General features: G+C 38.4%; 2 protein-coding genes across 2 annotated transcripts in view; one reads left to right on the plus strand and one right to left on the minus strand.

Moving 5' to 3' along the window:
• Window positions 1-13,086, plus strand: CENPU (centromere protein U). The gene is made up of 12 exons (XM_031048938.2): window positions 1-238; window positions 391-529; window positions 1,565-1,679; window positions 3,045-3,150; window positions 3,971-4,061; window positions 5,163-5,235; window positions 6,280-6,397; window positions 6,787-6,865; window positions 8,328-8,375; window positions 10,152-10,213; window positions 11,452-11,608; window positions 12,299-13,086. The coding sequence occupies exons 2-12, from the start codon at window positions 479-481 to the stop codon at window positions 12,434-12,436; spliced, it is 1,038 nt and encodes a 345-aa protein (XP_030904798.2). The 5' UTR covers window positions 1-238; window positions 391-478; the 3' UTR covers window positions 12,437-13,086.
• The window catches only part of PRIMPOL (primase and DNA directed polymerase), a 15,856-nt gene continuing 8,467 nt past the window's right edge, over window positions 12,433-19,821 (minus strand). Inside the window, exons 6-13 of the mRNA XM_005149035.3 lie at window positions 19,470-19,757; window positions 17,684-17,846; window positions 16,463-16,560; window positions 15,977-16,063; window positions 15,785-15,893; window positions 14,618-14,700; window positions 14,474-14,520; window positions 12,433-13,433 (exon numbers count right to left, since the gene is read on the minus strand). Coding sequence (XP_005149092.3) covers window positions 13,146-13,433; window positions 14,474-14,520; window positions 14,618-14,700; window positions 15,785-15,893; window positions 15,977-16,063; window positions 16,463-16,560; window positions 17,684-17,846; window positions 19,470-19,757 — 1,163 coding nt within the window. The 3' untranslated portion in view covers window positions 12,433-13,145. The remainder of the gene's footprint in view (window positions 13,434-14,473; window positions 14,521-14,617; window positions 14,701-15,784; window positions 15,894-15,976; window positions 16,064-16,462; window positions 16,561-17,683; window positions 17,847-19,469; window positions 19,758-19,821) is intronic.

The raw sequence follows: 19,821 nt of genomic DNA on the forward strand, positions 1-19,821 counted from the left end.
ATCGCGGCGGGAAGCGGCGGTGCCGGAGCCGGTGGATCCCGTGAGGGGGTCGGGCCGAGGGGCGCCCGTGTCCGCGGAGCCTCGCGGCGGGCGGCGGCGGTTGTGCGGGGCCGAGCTCACCGAGTGCTGTTGCTGAGGCGGCGGGCCCGGCCGGGCGGGCTCTGAGCTGCAGGCACTCGGGGACGGGGCCTGATGTGCTCTGCGTGAGCGGATCGGCCCTAGGGAAGCAGAAGCGAAGGTATAAACGGCGTTATGTGTTCATTGAACACGTCTTGTTGCTCACTGAGACGTGCGATGCCGGGTGTCGGGCTGGCCTAAGGAAGGGGGCTCTACTTGTGAAGTGAGTTATGCATAATGCAGTGCGTTGACAGATTTCTCGTTCTCTCTCAGGTACTGAGACAGCAGATTTGTATCGGGGACAGTTTTTCAGTAGCTCTATCCTCAGGTGTATATTTAGCAGCATATACTGAATAGTGAAATGTCCTCAAGAAAGAAAATGAAGAGCAGTCATTCCAGCAATAAGTTAAAGGTAAGTTTTCCTAGCTTGAGCAGAACTGAGACAGTATTTTGGTTTACTGTGCTCTTAGAGCATTGGCTCTTGCGGTGGATGCACGGGTATTGATACAGGGCTCTGCGTGGATGCTGGGAGCTGTGCACTGCAGTCCTTGCTCATGCAGGTTTGGGGTGGGAGGGATTTCTTTGTTTTTCCTTTTTTTTCTTTTTGTTTTCCTTTTTATTCCCTTTTTTCCTTTTTTTTTTTTCCTTTAGGACTAATACATTATTAGGCAAAATAGGCTGTTGACTTAAACGGCTGAAAGTTTGAAAACAGTCTTCTAAAATTAAAGAGAACAGCTTATAGAGGAAGTAGTTGCTAGGTCTGTGTTTGGTACCATAACTAAACTTGTGAGGCACTGCTAAGTGCTGGTAAAACAAATAGCTCAGGAAGTCAGTGTTTTCTGGTTATAATTCCCCGTGCTTGCACACTCCCGTTAGTGATGAAATTCACTCACACACTTTGGGTGCTAATGACACATTTACAACTATTTCATAAACCAGTGCCTGTCTCTACCCTCTGCTTTACTGAACTGCCTGTGCAATCCCTGATTTATAAATGCCACTTTCTATAGGAAGTTACACCACTGCTTTTCAGGCTTTTAAAGTGAAAATAATTAAATTGGGAATTTATGTAATACAGAGATGAAAAAAAGAAATATTTTAATGCCTGAAAAGTGAAAAGGCTGCAGATCATAGAAATTAGATGTTAGACTCTTACAAGATTTCTAAGCTTATACACTTAGCTTTCTAAAATAAAGTGCACACTACAGTATAGTATCAAATAGTAGAATACGTCAGTTTTATACCATCACTTTTCCTGGAGGAAAAGAAACCCTATAGTCTGAGGAAGAAACACATACTTCAAATACTTTGTATCATGGCTCAGTAGTCCATGTGGTCCTGGTTAAATGTATTTCTAGTCAAACATTCTTGAAATTCATTGTCATATTTAATCTGTTTTACACTCAAAAAGCTGAATGAACTAGCTATTAATTTCCTACCCATCCAGGAACACAAACCCAGCTCCCATCCTCGGAAATTACTTTCACTTGAGGAACCAGATGTCTCGGTGATACAGAAGGTATCACAAGTAAATCAGCTTGAGGAGCTTGATGATTCATTTGGTCAGTATTAACTTGAATGTCATTTAATGTACAGTTTTCATGAACCAACCAGATGGGTAAAATATTTTAATGCTTACCTAGGTAAAAGTATTGTTTCTTTGGCAGAGCAAGTTATGGGCAGGAGGGACAGAGGGTTTTTTTGAAAGTGGTGTTCTTTTCTGTCATTTAGGAAGTAACAAGAATAATATTGTAATATGTGCAAGCAAAGTCTATGGAAAAATACTCCATTCAAGTTTAATAATCTGAACGTTAGAATTTCCACAATGTAACATTGCAATTGTATAAGAATTATATTTAAGAATGAGAGATCAATATCTTAACTTATTTACCCCTGTGTGAAGTCCTCAGTTATTAAATATAGGTAGCTTTTACATTACAAGACCAATAATAAAAATATTTGAAAAACTGTGTAATTGGAAGTTGCAGAGAAAATGCTGAGAGCTTTCTCAGCTGTAATGGTTGTTACTTAAAGGAACCTCTGGATAATATACATGCAGCTACTAGAAACAGCACTGAAAATTAGCTACAAAAACCAGTATAGCAGAAGTGTTGTCATGAGAAAAGGGCTGGAAAATTAAATGCTCTTCTTTTTCTCACTACGAAAGAAAACTAGAGAAAGTAGAACTATGAAAGGAATGCCCACTAGCGCTAATAATAGAATCATAGAATGGTTTGGTTTGGAAGAGACCTTAAAGATCATCTAGTTCCAACCCCCCACCATGTGCAGGAACACTTTCCAGGAGGACAGGTTGCTCCGTGTAAGCTAACACTAAATTTCTGTGGCAGCATGCTTGAAAAAAGACATTGTACTGTGGAAGACATAACGAAAACTTAAAGTGTTTAAACTTACACAACATTAGAACTTAAAAGAGGTTCTGACATGTTTTGGTATCTACCTTCAAGATTTCTACACTTAACAAACCTTCTGTAGCAGCTATAACTGCTGCCTTACAACATCAATAAAGCAGCTAAAAAGATCCGTATTAAAAACAAAAGGTAAAATTTAAAAAGGAGCTGTTTACGTGTGTAGAAGGTTGATGTGTGCCATAACAAAGACTTTAAACAAACTGTGCAAAATACTTTGCTTGCTATATGCCACGCATACCTACTGAGCTTTCCTGCACCTTTGTTTTTGGGTTGTAAACAAATAGAAGCTGGGTGAGTGTAGAAACTGAAGCTTTTTGCAATATATATATATATTTCCTTATCCTCAAATAATGCTTTTAACAAGAGTTCCTTTGTATTACAATCATACCATAAATATTCTAACTAAATGCTTAATGGCAGGCAGCACTAGCATGTCTGTGCTCTTTGCCTGGACAGATGGGAACAGTCTTCACACAGCTCATTTTCTGTTCTTTATAGATCACCCTTTGCACAGTACTGCTCTGGATGCTTATGGAGAGGAACATTCACAAAGCGAGTCACTTGGCCAGGTTTCAGAACCACAAAGGAAAAATACAGAAAGAAGGTCCGGTGAAAAAATCATTGCCAGCATTTAATTTAATCTTTAGGTTTTCAGATTAAATGGGGAAAATGTTATGTTTGTCAGGTACTTAAAATTCCCCAGATGAGAAACAAAACAGTAAGTAATGTTGGGGAATGCAGAAAAGAAATGTGAGAATAAACTAGTCTGCCTTCTGTAAGCAGTACATTGACCTAAGTACTTTCTGTATTTGTTTTTTTTGGTATGAAAGGATTTTCAAATACCTGTGTGAGGCATTGATTGTTTCTCTAAATGATGCTGTCTAAAGTTAAAAGGTAGAAAACATTAAAAATAAATAGAAGCAGGTTAAATTCTGTGAAACAAAGAAAATTATTTTTGAATGTTTTAATGCAAACTTTAGTGTATTTCACACTTGTTAAATCAAATTTTGTTTAAATCTGAAATAGTTCTGATTTGAATAAAATAGAAAGACAATAACAGTGTTTGTATGGCAGGGGGCTGTGTATTTTTCTTTATTACCAACTCTGTCCCCCACCAAGGAACCCTTCTCCATTCCTGCTAAAATATCTTCACTAATAATTCTGCCTCTGTTTTGAAGTTCCTGTTTAATACAACATGGCTATCCCAGTGCTCAGTTAGCAATGGATTTCTAAGCTATTGCGAGGGTTGCTGTTGAGGGGTAGAGTTGCCGTTTGCAACTTCTTGTGTAGTCTAGGGTACACGAACTAAATGACATAGTGCTACAAAATATTCTGAAGAACACAGGCTTTGTTGTGTAAGTGGTTGAAGATTGTTCTTTCTCAATGTATAGTGGGTTTACGTGTGGATGTTTTTCTTTTCTTAGTAAAAAACCACCTTGCTCAAAAATGTCTGATGGAGATGTTCGGAAATGCAGTGCAGCTGATTCTGAGGATGAATCCCTTACAGACAATGTGGTACAGAAAAAGTTGCATGAGTATTGGCAGTCAATTTAATTTTAGCTTGCTTCATGCCATGCCTGCATTGGAGGGCTGGGGGAAGAGGATGACACATTCATTTCTTAGTACTGCCTTAGTACTTAATGATATCTGAAATAATTTATTCTTCAAGGTATTCCTGTGAGATGACCAAGTGAAATGCTTAAAGCTACAGTGATCATGTCAACAGGGAATATAATAGCCTGGTGTTCCTCGATCCAGTAGCATGTTCTATTGCTCATTTAGGAGTATGTTATTTTAAATAACTTAAATAAATTTGCATCTGGAATAGATGTTCTTAAGGAATGGTGTACAAATGGACTGTAAATCCTTTGTACTTGTTCAGTATTGAAGTGAAACATATCTATGAGAGAATTGAATAGTGATAAAACTAATTTTGAATATATAGTAGAATGAAACAAAATCCACTTGGGTTTTGTGTTTTTCCACACTCAGACCACAGCTTGTGTAAAATATTTTTAGCCCACTTAGTTTTCAGGCACACAGAGGAAATTAACTGTCTGCAGGCTTGAGAAAGTAGGCCTATGACAAAAAAAGTTACGCAGTAGTTTGCTTAAAAGTTCTTTATGTATTGAAATTTCTTGGAATTGTTGAAAAGTGTGTTATAAAGTTCATTACAAGGTGTTAGTCTTTCATCAGTAAAGTGCACCTAAGCAAGACTCTGTAGAAGTGCTGTTGGTATCACAAAATAGTCAAAGTACAGAAAGGATTTGGACAGAATGTGGGTGAAAAGGAAAATGAGCAGGTGCTATTGGTCAGAGAACTGTTAATACTGGATGATGACTGCTGAACCAAGGGTCCCTATGCTCCTTAAGATGTTTCTAGTCCTGCTGCACAGGCAATGGCTTACACGTCAGCTGGCCAGTGTGATCAGGCAGCTGCTGTCCTTCAGCACGATGGTCACTGTGCTCTGATTATGGTGAAATAGGCCTAGGTAAATGTTACTGACCTTTCAGTGAGGAAATGCTTTCCTGTGTTCTGCCTAACTGCCATCTCTCAGAATTTTAAGTGAGTAAACCTATGGGATTTTTGGAAATTAGTCTGCTTTTTCTATCGCAGAAGTCTCAGAATACTACTCAATTCCAGGCAAAAAAGAAGTGGCCTTCAGAGGAGAACACATCAGATCCTTCTGGTAAAGTAGACTTCAGAACACCTTTGCTTTTTCAGAACACCTAAGCTTTTTCTTATTCAAGATGAATGCTTTTCCATAACACAATGGTTATAGTTTCTGGCATGTAGCAACACACTGCTTCTAGAAATGGGAGGGTTTAGTTTCAGTTTTGGAACACACTCATTAGCAATGGTTAAATTGAGGGTCTGGAGTGCCACACAGATTCACATGGTTTGCATCTCTGCAATTGCCTGGACTTACTCTCTTAGGGGTAAATTATAGGTGTACATCATCCCTCATATGCAGCTTGGCTCCCTTTGGAGTGAAGTCTGGCCTGTAGATGTGTAACTGTAAGACACTTCAGTACATCCCTTCGTCTGGAAGCCTGTATCACCAGCAGTGGGGCAGAACCTGGAGTGCCCCTCACTTTGTGTGTTGGCACAGCTGTTGGTATAAAGACCTTTGAGGCAGGGAACATCAAGAATGGCATTTTTCAGCAGAGAGAAACTTTCTCAGGTGTCATCTTGCTTCCTTTGAACAGTATCCCGTCACATTCAATTACTAGATTTACATCTGGGAGTGTGTGAAGAAACACAGTTTAGCTTTTTGTGGAATTAGTTAATAACACTTGCAATGGTTAAAAAAAACAATTGTATATAGGTTTTTTTTTGAAGCATACATGGTATTAATACAAAATGTATACAAATGTAACAACTCACAATTCTTTTGAGTAACACAGGTTGATCAAACTCAGGCTAGTAATTTTTACAGCACAAACAGCTGTATCTATCTACCTGTGTAGTTTATCAGTTGGTTTAATAATGTGCTCCTGGACTTGCTTGAAATGATGAAGAATAGAAAGTTCTTTATGATTGATCATCCAAATCTGAAGTATTCACAGATAACTGTATCATAGCTGTTCAGCCAAAGACAGATATAGTCCTCTTATATTAAAATATTCCTAACTTTTAGAAGGTTATTTTAATAGTGAGCACAATCACTTTTCCATTATATTATAATGTGTTCCTGAATAGTGCAATATTTGTCTTTATTCTGTGGTTTCAGTGGATAGTCCACGTTCTGTAGAGGTTTGGTGTCCCAAAGAGATGAAGAGATCTCCTAGAGATATTACAGAACTGGATGTTGTTCTGACTGAATTTGAGAAGACAACAGCAAATTACAGGTAAATATTCTGCTTTCCTATGGCTGAATACTCAGTGCTAAAAACAAATTACCTGTGTTTTGCTAATGGGCTGTCCTTCAGGGGATGCACTATTGCATGGTTACATACTGATGGTATTTTAATGATTATTAGGTTTCTGTGATACAGATATTCTTTGTATGTGATCTTGAGGTGGTCTCTAGGGATTCGATATTTTTCCAAACATAAGAACAACACATTTTAGCTGATGTTTCTCAATGTAGAAAATAAACCTATTGCTAGTACATGGAAGATCTACAGTTGCCTGTGCTACTAGCTGCTTAACTCTGTGTTTTATTCATTACTCCAAGGATGAGATTTCTCCTTTACTAAACCAAATGGTTTGTGTTTTGTCTCTCTGACTTCTCCAGACAAAGCACAGAATCAGACATATGCAGAAAAGCTATCAATAGCTTCTGTACTGCCTTCAAGGATGAAATCACTGATCTTGTAAGTGCATCATAAATAAAATCAATTTTGTGGTAGTGATTATAGAGATATATATTACACTGGAGTCAAAATGCTTATGGTTTTATATTGTCCTTTACATATTTATTTTATGATACTTTAAATGTTGTAATCTCTTATCAGGATAAATACTGTGAATACAGTTTGTTGTGTGCAGGTTGTGATTTGCTGCCTCTGTGCTGGCCTCTATGAGAATTGCCTTTAAGCACAGCACTGCTCTTACTGATTCAATAGAATGGTTTGTCTTGGAAGGGGCCTTAAAGATCATCCAGTTCCAACTCCCTTGCTATGGGCAGGGACACCTTCCACTAGACCAGCTTGCTCAAAGCCCCATCCAGCACTGCCTGTAAGTACATTGCAAAGTTGTCAGCTTTTGAGAATAGGGAATCATCTAATAATCCAGTTTGACATGTATAAAGCATTATGTAGTAAAACTGGATTGCTGCATAACTGCTAAACACTGGGCTCACAGATTAGTTTTAAAAGGTTGATGATTTAATGGCTATGTTGTGTCTCAGTGACTCTTGTGTAGAGGCCTGACTAAGGCCTCTAACAGGAAAAATTGCCCTTTTTTAATTAACACTTTGAACATAACTGTAAAAAGATTATTAGCTTGGAGGGCTAACACTTCTTCTCACTAATAAACATGAATAAATAAACTCAGAACTTTGTAGGAGTTATGAGAAGTACTAAAACTATCAAGTGATTCATTAAAATGAGAAAGAATCCCAGAATCCCAAGGGTAGGAAGGGACCTCGAAAGATCATCTAGTCCAACCCCCCTGCAAGAGCAGGGTAACCTAGAGTACATCACACAAGAACTTGTCCAGGTGGGCCTTGAATATGTCCAACGTAGGAGACTCCACAACCCCCCCTGGGCAACCTGTTCCAGTGCTCTGTCATTCTTACAGTAAAGAATTTCTTCCTGATGTTAACGTGGAACCTTCTATGCTCCAGTTTACACCCATTGTCCCTTGTCCTATCACTGGATATCACTGAAAAAAGCCTAGCTCCATCATCCTGACACCCACCCTTTACATATTTGTAAACACTGATGAGGTCACCCCTCATTCTCCTCTTCTCCAAGCTAAAGAGACCCAGCTCCCTCAGCCTCTCCTCATAAGGGAGATGTTCCACTCCCTTAATCATCACATTATATAAACAGTTATAGAAAAATTAAGCTAGGTAGTACTCCACTAATTGGTACAAGGAGTATTACTTTCACTGACTGGTGCAAGATGATTTATTTTGTGCATGAGTCTTCCTCTGGGATGAGGAAAGAATTGATACACAACTGACATTTATAATCTCATTTGGAAACAGTGCTGGGGTTTTTTAACTACCTTTTTATGTAATTTCAAAGTAGTTCTTGCAACTGTGTTTTTGGGAGGATAAAGATGAAGTAAAGATCCATAGTCAGTCTGTAATTCTTTTTTCCTCTGTAGATAATGGAAGTCCATGAATTAGAGAATATGAAGAAAAAAAATGCCAAGGTAAATACATATCTATCACTAGATTGTACAGCATACAGAGATGGGCACTGAAATTTTGAGAAGTTGACCAGAAGGAATAAAATAATTCACCAAAGCAGTGTACTGTACTACAGAATCAATTGCACAAATAGATGATATGGAACCTATCCTGGTTTCATCTGGGACAGAGTTGATTTTCTTCCTAGTAGCTGGTGCAGTGCTGTGTTTTGGCTTTAGTCTGAGAACCACGCTGATAACGCATCAGTGTTTTAGTTGCTCAATAGCACTTGCTCTGATCAAGGACTTCTCAGTCTCATGCTCTGCCAGGGAGGAGGGGCAAAAGAAGCCAGGAGGAAGCAGAGACAGGACACCTGACTCAAACTAGCCAAAGGGGTATTCCATACCACAGTACGTCATGCCCAGTGTATAAACTGGGGGTGGTTACCTGGAGGGCCCAGATCACTGTTTGGGTCAGGCTGGGTATTGGTTGGTGGGTAGTGAGCAGTTGTGTTGTACATCACTTGGTTGTTTGTTGGGTTGTTTTTTTTTTTTGGGGGGGGGGGTGGTGGGGTTATTCCTTCTCTCTATTTCCTATTATATTTGTTATTAATAACAAATTATTGAACTGTCCTTGCTCAACCCATGTATTTTACCTTTTTTCCAATTCTCCTCCCCATCCCTCTGGGGCAGAGGGTGGAGTGAGCAAGTGGGTCAGGTGTGGTACTTCCTGCTGGGCTTAAACCATGACAGAACCACCAGAGGCTTTTTGAAAAAGATCTGAGTAAACACAATGGATTGGAAACTCCATACGTATACTGCTATACTGGTGTAAAAAGAGGTGTCTATGATTGTGAGTTATTCTTTTTCATGAATAATTAATGAAATTAATGATGGTGAAGCCTCTGGAGAGCCAATTAAATATTGAGAGCTAACCTCCAAGAAATATAGATGTTCAAAGGAAGGCAGTTCCTCTGTTCATTCAGAGCGAGTAGGAACTGACTGAACATGTAATGGGGGAACAACGACATGTGGAGGAACTAGTGTCAGAGCAGAGAAAGGTTGCAGTGGTTTCATCAGGAGAGAGGTGACTGCCTTACCACAGCAGATTGAACACTCTGTTGGAGGCTTTCTGCCCAGATTAACATCTTGTGCCAACTTTTCAATGACAAAATAGTTTCTAACAAGTAAAGTCAACAAAAAGCTTATTCTGGGAGGTAGCAATTAATGTGCTAAAGTCTAGCTAGTTGGAGGTGATATGGTAAGCTACTGGGCATATAAAATGAAAACCTTAATATACATCTGTCATTCACAGCCACTCAGAGTTAATCTTATTTTGCCTCTTGTACATCTCTTTAAAATCAGATTTTTAGTTGCTAAAATTGCATTTATGAGTTGTTTTGGTTTAAGTTGGATGTTGTATTAATGAAAGCTTACTATGTTTAGTTCCTTAGTTATGGCAGCCATACATTCGTATTAGTCTGCATTTTTAAGACAGAAACAAACAAAACCTTGGTAGAGTTGGTCATCTTTGGGTTCAAAGTGTCACAAACTCCTTTTGTATGCTTGTAGATCCAGTGTTCCTTAAGAGGAATTTTGGATGCAGATGTTTTAAAGAGCTTGGAAGTGTTTAAAATACAAATGTAAAGTATGGCAGTTTATAAGGTTTTGTACCTGGGAATCTTCTGCACCCAGAATCAGAAGCATAAAACTTCAAAGGAAAAAAGTCAATGAAATTGGAGTTATTTGCCTTTGAAGTTACAACACCATTTCAAAGATTTTTCTCACTGTTTGCTTCAGGTATTAAGAGACATGAGAAAGAAAAGGCAGCAACTGATTCAACTTGGACAAGAGCGATCTGGGTATGTTTCTGAGGCCAGGAATAGCCTGAAGAACTTAAAAAGGCTGCTATTTTGTAACCCAGAAGTGAAAGTAACAGTTTTTTTGTTCTTCCATATTATGTCTATGAAACTCTACTCTTGGATTGCTTTGTTTTTGCAAAAGCTCAGGATAACCTGGTACAACTCAGGATAGTCAATCCTACAAGTTCCCTTCGGTAACTGGTTACTGGGGTGGTATTTCAGACCCCTATATTCATAAGAAAAACACAAACATTACAATTTGAATCATAAATTTACAAAGGTAATACCGAGGGCTCTTTTTTGGTTTTGAGCTGGGAGAATGTGTTTCACCTCTGCAATTTGGCAGGGATGTCTCTCAGCACATGGTTTGTTTCCATCTCACGCAGCCACACAATTCCACTTCTCCAACTCAGCATTAATCTTAAGTATCATCCAGATGTGCAACACAGAAGTTCTTTGGAAGAAACACTGGACTGCCACATAACCTGTTTGTTAGTTGTGGCAAGGTTTATACCAAAGCTGTCTGTAACACGCACGCTGTAAGTCAACTCTGTGTGGAACCACGGCCTTGGATCCACAAAGGCAGATTAAAACCCCTTTCTCTATGGCCATGAGAGTCTGTCATTGTTTTCTTTGGCGTACTATGGAGAAACTTCACTTGAAGAACACATTGAAAGCATCCTTCAGGCTTTGAACCCCCTCACAGGCTGACACTGTCTTCACATCTTTTATTTGTTGCCTCTTAATCCTTTAATCATTTGAAGAAAGCTTTTTTGCTGCAACACTGTTAAATGACTGCTGCTGTTGCTTGTGGAGTGCAGTTTTAATGGATTGAGCCTTCCCCTTTCCTTAGGCAGAGGTGTATGTACTTGGAGGCTCCTAAGTATGCTTCAGCATAAGCACCCAAAACACCTCAGCCTGCAAGCAGGTGTGTGTGTGGAACACCCGTTACTTAAAAACTTCACTTGAAAAAACCTCAAGTGCTTCAGAGAGAGTGGCTATATTGTCAGACTCAAAAATGAGATGGGGGAAAAAGTTTTGTGTCTTGTGTGCATTTGGACTTCTGCTCTCATTTAAAGACTGTGCTGGTTGTTCTGGTTAAACAGTGTGTTAAACTAACCTATGTTTTGTATTTTGAGCAAACTTTCCCTGAAATCTTCTTCAGAGGAAATACATTCATAAATTACTAATGAAAATAAATACACAGATGTAATAATCAAAGCCTTGATCTTTTTCAGAGCTGAGCAACAACTGGTACGCCTACAGACAGAATATGCTGAGGTACAGGAAAGGCAGTCTGCCTTGAGGCAAGCAACTGAATTACTTACTGATTTAAAGGAGCTACAGGAAGACTGTTTGTATTATAGAGAAGAAAATCCAACAGAAGAGGTGGTCGTAAGTATATATTTTGAGTGTGATCCTGAGCCATTCTGGATCAGCCCTCCTGCTCTTTTTTCTTTCCTAGACTGATGGGCATTTCTATTAATGTTTAGCTTACATTAAATAGCAGTATTTTGTTAATTGTCTTTGTGGGAGCAACTGGAGGATTACTGCTGCAACTGTACTGTGGTATCTCACTCAGGTTTTTTGGCCCCATGTTGGAAACTAAAGTATTTCGGAGGATTCTGCTACCTTGTTGTCTGTGTCCAGGAATTCAAAGGACACAGAAGCATAGCAGCCGTCCTCAGGTTTTAACATGTTTTATAGAAATCAAAGAATGATTAACAGTGAGAAGCAAGTAATCAGTTCCTTTTGTTGTTGCTGATCAAAGGTGGGGAATGCTCTGGTACTTACAGAACACATGCGTAAAGTGTTTAATTATAAAGAGAGTAACTTCTCGTGTAGTCTTGGCACTCCTGTCACCATGGCTCATGACTTGGTGTGGTGTTTTCTGTTGACAGCGCTCAATGCCTGCCTGTGTAAGGGAGATCCTCCCGTTTCAGAAGCCTCTCTAATGTTGGCTGTTTTACGCTTTCAAAAATCACCTTGCACCATTTCAGATAGAGGAATAATAAATACAGATCTGTAAGTGATTTTTCCAAGAGTTAAAAAGATTGCCTTGTAATTTTATTTCCTTATCGACAGTATGGAACTTCCAGCCTCCCTGCTCTTCTGGTGGAGTCACGGAGAATTCTAGGAGCAGAAAAACACTTTCAGAATATTAATGTAAAACTGGAAGAGGCTCTGGCTGTACAAAGAGAGAAGTTATCAGAGAAACATTAAGGGTTTTTTAATAGACTTTTTGACACTTGCACATAACAGTTATTACAATGGTCAGTGCTTAAAGCTTGTTTAATCATTGCTGCTCACTGTTGCTTCAGTGTTTAAAAGAAATCAGTGACTTAACCAGAGGTTTTATCTTTCTATAGTTAAATAGTCTCTGTGGAAACATACTCAGGATGGCAGTGAAATTAGTGAAACAGGTATTCCAGTTAAAGTAGTAAAATTCTTCTGTGCTCTGTGAACAATGTTGGGTTTTAATCTTGGGCTATTAAAGTAATGTGATCTTGAAAGCAATATGTACTTTTTAAAGAGAAGATATAGATACAAATTTAATAAAAAGACTTTTTATTTGAAATAAGTAATTTCAATTTCTGAAAGTAAAGACATCTGCCTTGGTTTGTCAGTAGAACTTGGACGTACAACTAAAAAATAGAAACCACACAGCAGAGAGTGTTAAAAGTGCTAAACTTGGAGCAGTATTCATCACAAGTTTTCAGTCCAGTACTCTTCAACCTTCATATAGTCTTCCATGATCTCCTCATGCCTGTTGAAGACCATCCAGTTGAGAGGGCGCTTGGTTGTTGGCAATTACTCAGTTCTTAGTCTTCTAGCTGTGCAAGAGCGCTTTTGAACTATATCACAGTATCTGTCACAGAAGGCATGCAAGAGGCAAACTTCCATGCTAGCAGTCGGCTAGCCAAGTTGGTGGTTAGTTGCTGTCCTTATTGCAGGTGTCCTGTTTCCTTAAAGCTTCCAAAAGAATTTCATCAGGGATTTCTTCCATGGCATAATTCAGACTGTCATTTGCAGCTTCAGCTAGTTCCACATCTTCGGTAGCTTCCAGGAAACAGGCATCATCGCTTGCATTGTCCCACTTGCTGTCTGACAACAGGAAGCCTTGAGACAAGCGTTTTTCTACAGATACTGAGGTATTTGACAAGTCTGACACATCAGAATGGGGCTTTACTTCTATGTTCCTGCTTTCACACTCTTCTTCCTTTTAGAAACAAGAATCCTACTTACTACATATGAAAATGGTCTTCATATCTTTAACTGCTCTGACCTGAAAGTTTGAAACTTGTACTGTCAGATCTAATGGATACTACAGAAAGCTGGCCAACAAGACAGATGTTCCAGTACATCGATTTATAATAACATTAACTGGTAGAAGCCTATTTTAATAGGAATAGAAATATGCTGTTTTTCTAGCAAACTACAAGTAGTCTGATTAATACAACTTCTTAAAATAATACAAGGTTAAAACCAATTTCAGTGTCTATTTAAAGATTCTGTTGGGACCTGAAAATGCATTGAAATTATACGCTTTCTGTGAAATAACACAAATAGCTATTGATGATCTGCTTCAGTAGAGCCTGATGTGGCATTCTGCAGTATGAAATTTAAGTGTGTGAAATTTAAAAGTTGCAGAGATACCAACTCTTACTGCCTCCTCAGTGGAAAAATGACTATGTTCAGGGTTTAGAATCCAGGTGCAGTATTCAGTTGGTTTAAATATTCTGCCTGTGTGGGTAAACATAACTGCTTTAATACACTAAAATGGAGTTAAGTGGACTTCAAATTTGAGAGTCACTGACTTAAATTTGACTCTTGACTCAAGTGGTCCAGGAGCACTTTTTTATTTTAGCTGGCCCAGCATGAAGTCAAAAGTGGACAGCAGAGCTTAATGCAGGCAGTTTCTCCATTCTGCACCTGGAGTGCTCTTGTGGTTTATATAATGGGAACTACTGCTCAGACCAAAACAAATAAGTCCCAGGAGAAACTAGGCTATTGCAGTAACTCAGTATATAAAGCTAATGCAGCTTTATCTGTACAGATTTTGTACTAGATTTCCTCTTGGAGAACTTAAAAATGAATATATGGAGCTACCCCACCAGCACAGCTGCTCTGGGGAGCTATTCTGTACCAGTGTAACTCCTGTAAGGAGCTCAACAGGCTCTGCTATCAGGGATTTCCAGTGAGTTCCAGAGGCAGCTTTAGTCACAAGAACTGTAGCATATTGACAGGACAAAAACATACCTGTTTGAAAAGAAATGGGAGACAGATCCTAGGTGGTAATGGAAAACCTAAATCAAATACATGGCATGAATTAAAGTTAGCATTCCAAAAAGTATTAAGTATAATTGCTTGAAATCACAGAATTTGTGATTTGAAATCATATACTTTGTGATTTGAAGTTTTTTTCTCTGCAGACTGGATCATGACACTTCTGATACCAGACTTCCTTCTTCAGATCTACCAGAATCCTAAAAATGAAACAATTTATTTTTTAGTAACACTACTTAAATTAAGTGAATGCAGAGAGAAGGAAGCTAACACTAAATAAACAGGTTTCGTTTGTCCCCATCTATGGATATTGCTTTTCATTCTCTGACATGCTTACTGCATACTTGTTTTGTACAGGTCCTAATTTTCTAGAATAAACTTCAGGTTTCTTAAGTTAAAAATATAATTATTTTAAGAGTAGCAGTGAAATTTATTCAACTTCATTACATAAATCTTGGAAGGAAAAATCGTTACAGTAAGATTAGTATATGGTACCTATGTGTAAGGTAAGGTTTTGTTGCTGCTGCTGTTAGAGTTAATTTCATTATAAAAGATAAAAGCACTAATTCCTGTCAACTGATTAGACACTCCGGCTTTTTCAGCTGTACTTTAGAAACACCAAGCTCATCTAGCATAGTGTCTATGGACGGATTTTTTTTTATACCCTTGTTTTTCCAAAACACACTCCTTGCAGTTATTTTAAAGGTTATATAAAATTATTTTCAAGTTAAAATATTTCCACTGATGATATATTGAAATTCTAATGTCATCTGAAAAACCTGACTTCGCAAGATTTCTTTTGTTAATCTGTAAGAAGTCTGAGTCCTTGTAGAGTGACAAGCAAAGCTCACCCTGACTGACATGGGGGCAGGAGTTGCCCTTGTCCTTTTAATAACGTTAAGATGCGATGTAATGAATTTTAAAGTGTTCTGTTTTCTTTATCTTACTTGGGACTAATCAGCTTCCTTGCTAAGCAGCATCAAAGCACAGTACCACTTAATAGCTTTAATATACTCTGCCTTGTATGTGAGCCTCTTCAGGCACATATTTTACATAGCATGAAGATTACTTCATAGAAATACTAGAAATACAAATTCAGTTATCACAAAGTACACTGAGGGATTTGTTTGGTTGGTTTTTAAAAGCATAGTATCCTCACAAAGAAACAGCACAGAAATTGTAACAGTTGCCAATTCTATCCATAATGTTTTTTCAGCATTATTATAGAATAACAGTTGAGCAGGACAATAAAGCTGTTTTGCAGTGAGTAGTTACAGAACATACATTATGTTGTTACTTTTGTGAGCTCTTCCAATATTTGCACACCACCGGTAACCAGAAATATCATACACAAGTATTTCATCTGGAGAGAAATAATTCCATCGCCGTATTCCTGGGGGGAAATTAAAAAGGGATTTAATTACTGAAAAATACTGCTGCAGAATACTCATTTGTAAATAGCAAAATGGTCTTTACCTCCTCGTACCCCATCTTTATTAACCAAAGAACGAACAAAAGAATCAATTTCTGGATATGGTGAATCTTGACAACCATCCATGGAATCTGTTAAAACAAAGGCCACATATAAGCCCAGTTACTGGTTTTGGCATTGCCATATGCAACTAATACTGCTACACACTGTATAGATCATAGACAGAAAATGTACATGAATCACACCAAATCCTTAAACAAAACCAGGATAAATCCACTGTTATTTTCCTGTAGATCTTTAAACTGGTACTGCCACCTCCAAGGAGCTGGAGGAAAGGGGACAAAGCATGGGCCACCATGGAAGCTCATTGAGGGGAGGTTCAGCGGCTGGCAGTCACATGCTGCACAGCATTCGTCAGTGCAGCTGCACGCTGTCTCCTGCAGAAAGCTTGCTGAAGAAAAGCCCTCCTCGAGGTTATCAGGTGTGTCAGTCACAGTATATCCAGTGAAAGTAGAAAAGGCTTGGAGTACCTTTACTGCTTCTGGTATTTTGACTGTTCAAAACCACAGACACGCTTCCCTCCTCCTCTGAAAGGCCAGATGACAGAACTTTTGTGTCATCCCTCACTCTGAAGAAAAGAGAATACAAAGGAAAATCTCTGATTCTTAGAGCACAGCATGGTATGGTGTAACATACTGTAATGTACCACAGTATGCCATGACATAACACAGTCCAAGGCTACCGGCTCTGAGCATCCCTGCAGGAGCAGGTGGCTGGACCAACTGACCTCCAGAGGTCCCTGACAGCCTCAGCCAGCCTATCCCTGTGGCACTTCTTTCATTTAAAGACTGCTGGTCCACCCTCATGCAGCAGTATTTGCTCTAGACATAATATATAAATATATATACACACACACTTTGAAAGATCTCAGATGTTTTTTTCTCCTTACAATGAACTACTTTTCCTTGTCATACTACTAGCTGGAAGGCAGATGATCAGACAAGACTAAATTCAACACAGGAGAAGTTCCCATACATATTTATGACAGACTCAGCTGATGCCTGTGATCTGAACACATGACACCATTTATGCTACCGGGCTATGGGCTAGCAAACATTTCAGGATATGAAAACTTCAGTCACAACAAATACCTGTTTTTAATAAAAATATTATACACAACACCATACAGCTGTATGTAGTACTTTAACTTTCTGCTTTCTGCTGCAGTAATGACTAGGATCATCTTAATGTACCGTCAATACAGGGTAAGATATATCAGAGGTTTAGATACAGAAAACTTGATTATTGTATGTATCAGTGTCCAGCCTAAGGAGGTATCTGTACCAAAAGGGCAATCTGGTATGGAAATAAACATGTACAAAAATCCTTTTTATTTTTTTAATCAGACTTAAGACAATATTTACTGTTTATATTTAATTGAGTAGAAATCAACTTTTTCCTCTCAGAACTATACAGAATCCAACCAAAATTAACAGTAGTTAACATTTCAGCATGTGTGTATAGAGAGATAAGGCACAACTCAGAAGCTAAATCACGCATTCTGTAGTGTTCTTCAAACACTTAAAGAGTCTCGAGAAAAAGGAATTCGACTGGAAACTTCTAAATTACCCTGTAACAATGTCCATGGAATAATTGCCCATTGATATTAATTATTCACAACTGCCACAGGAGAAAAATTACTAAAATATGTGTTTAAAAATACTTAAATTCCACCAGAATGAAACAATTACCTAACGTTGCAGACCAAGGAGGAAAGAAAATAGGCTTCTTCCATGGAGACATTTTGTTCACACTTAGGGACAAATTTATTTTCCTCTGCTATCTTCAGAATCACGTTTTTTCCTGCTTTTGACGATTTATACATCCGGAAATTTCTATTCTTTGTGTAAACTCCTACAGGAAACCAGATATTTCTTAACATAAGAATGCTGGCTAGGGTTTAAGATACTGAGCACTTGCAAATGAAATCCTTTCCCTGAGACTCTGCTAAGGGTCTAAGGAATGGACAAAAACTATTACTAACTTCAGCTCACATCCCATAGAAGAAAAGCAACACAGTGAGATCACACACACAGGTACATCTTTTATGTTACAGAAGAATTAAAACACTCAAGACCTCTACATAGGCATTTTAATCATTCTGACATTCTCATTCCTAAAAGCTTCCCTTCAGTATAAGAAATTAATGCTCTCATGCTAACTTTGTGAAATGCCATTGAGAATAAAAAGCTGCACAATTATTTTAATCAGAAAGGACATCATCTAATTTTTTTTTCTGTGGATCAGACACCACTTATCTGAAGTATTTACCAGGAAAAATTGATCCTAATCTCAAACCACAAAAAAAACGAACACCTATCTTAAACACTGCCTGATCTGTCTATGATTTATAGATTTCTTTGTGGGTTGCATTTAATTTTCATGAAGATAAAAGAGCTTAAAGAACTCGTTCAACAAGAACGTCACATACCTTTCTATCACTGCAGCTCATTCAATTTTCACTTTCCAGTTTTGAGGTAATGTGTGTAACAAATGCTGAGGATGGTTAATTTGGGAAGACTAACACCAAATTCTTAAAAGATGATGCACTGAATTATTTGGTTTTCTGTAATTTCCGTTCACTAATATGCTTGGAGGAATCCTTAACAGTAGGTACAAAGTAATCCTTCTGACTCAGTAATGGAAAAGCCTACCATATGGCTAACTTTGTAATTATGTTTCAACAAATCAAAGGTACTGAAGAGGCCAGCAATAAAAGTGATCCTGAATTCCGTGAGAAGAATTTGAAGGAAAGAGGGTTTTTCAGAGAAATCTGAGAAAAAATGCAAAGTGAAGTCCTCAAGTACATAACATATTGCTGTGTAAACGCATGCTAACCTCTTTCCATTTCTTTAAGCCAAGGCAAACAGCAGAGACACCAGACACAGGGATGGAAAAGGGTGCAACTTTCAAACTTTAGTTTGACTGTGGGCGTTGTGCTCCTGGAGATTAACATTTTAATACCATGAACAGGTGAAACCCAGCAGGGCCATGAAGTGCCCAACCCCACATTTCTATTCTGTCTTTAAAATCTAACTGCCATTCCAAAGAGGGGAGGAAGGCTCAATGCATATATGAAGAACAATACAGAAGGCCACGCCTTCCATAATGAAGCAGCTTCTAATTTAACTGAAATGACAAAAATGCAATATAGATGCTATCCTCTTCTTATCCAACTAAGAGCACCAAGTCCTTAGGAACAAAACTAGAGTCTTGGGTGGCAAGAGTTGCTTCAAACTTCAGAACAAAAGAGTTAAATATAATAATTGAAGAAGTTCCATGGACCAGAATTTAAGAGTAAGTACAGCATTTATGATCACAATTTCAGCATATATTGTATTTGGCTTAAATTCTGACTGAAGGGACAACAATATAAACACTGCTGTTCCTACTGTCTGTAATCAAAGACTAAGGAACATCTGTTTTTGCAACTTCTGTAACATCCCAAAGAGGTTTAAGAGCACTTCTTATACCTACCTAGATCTACAAGAAGTTGCTTGTTGCCAGCTTTATCATTTACTATTAGAAAGGAAAATTCCAAATTCTGTCCCTGGCATGATGTTTCTGTATCTTTTGTTTTGTGAGCAATGGCTGGCCAGTCTTCAGAGGTATCTCCAACAGCTGTGAGGTTTGTAAGAGAGCCATCTGATCCAACTCCTTCTGTAGAACACTGGAAAACATGTCCTGCTCCTTCTGGAATCACAGCAGCAGCATTGCTCTCTATAAACCTTATGGCAGGCTGCAGAATCCTCCTCACAAAGTTACCTTAAAAACAAACAGGAAAACCTCAACGCAAGTAACATCACTTAATAGTCGAGAAAGAACAACA

This window comes from Melopsittacus undulatus, chromosome 7 (assembly GCF_012275295.1).
Source record: "Melopsittacus undulatus isolate bMelUnd1 chromosome 7, bMelUnd1.mat.Z, whole genome shotgun sequence".
Classification (NCBI taxonomy): Eukaryota; Metazoa; Chordata; class Aves; order Psittaciformes; family Psittaculidae; genus Melopsittacus; species Melopsittacus undulatus.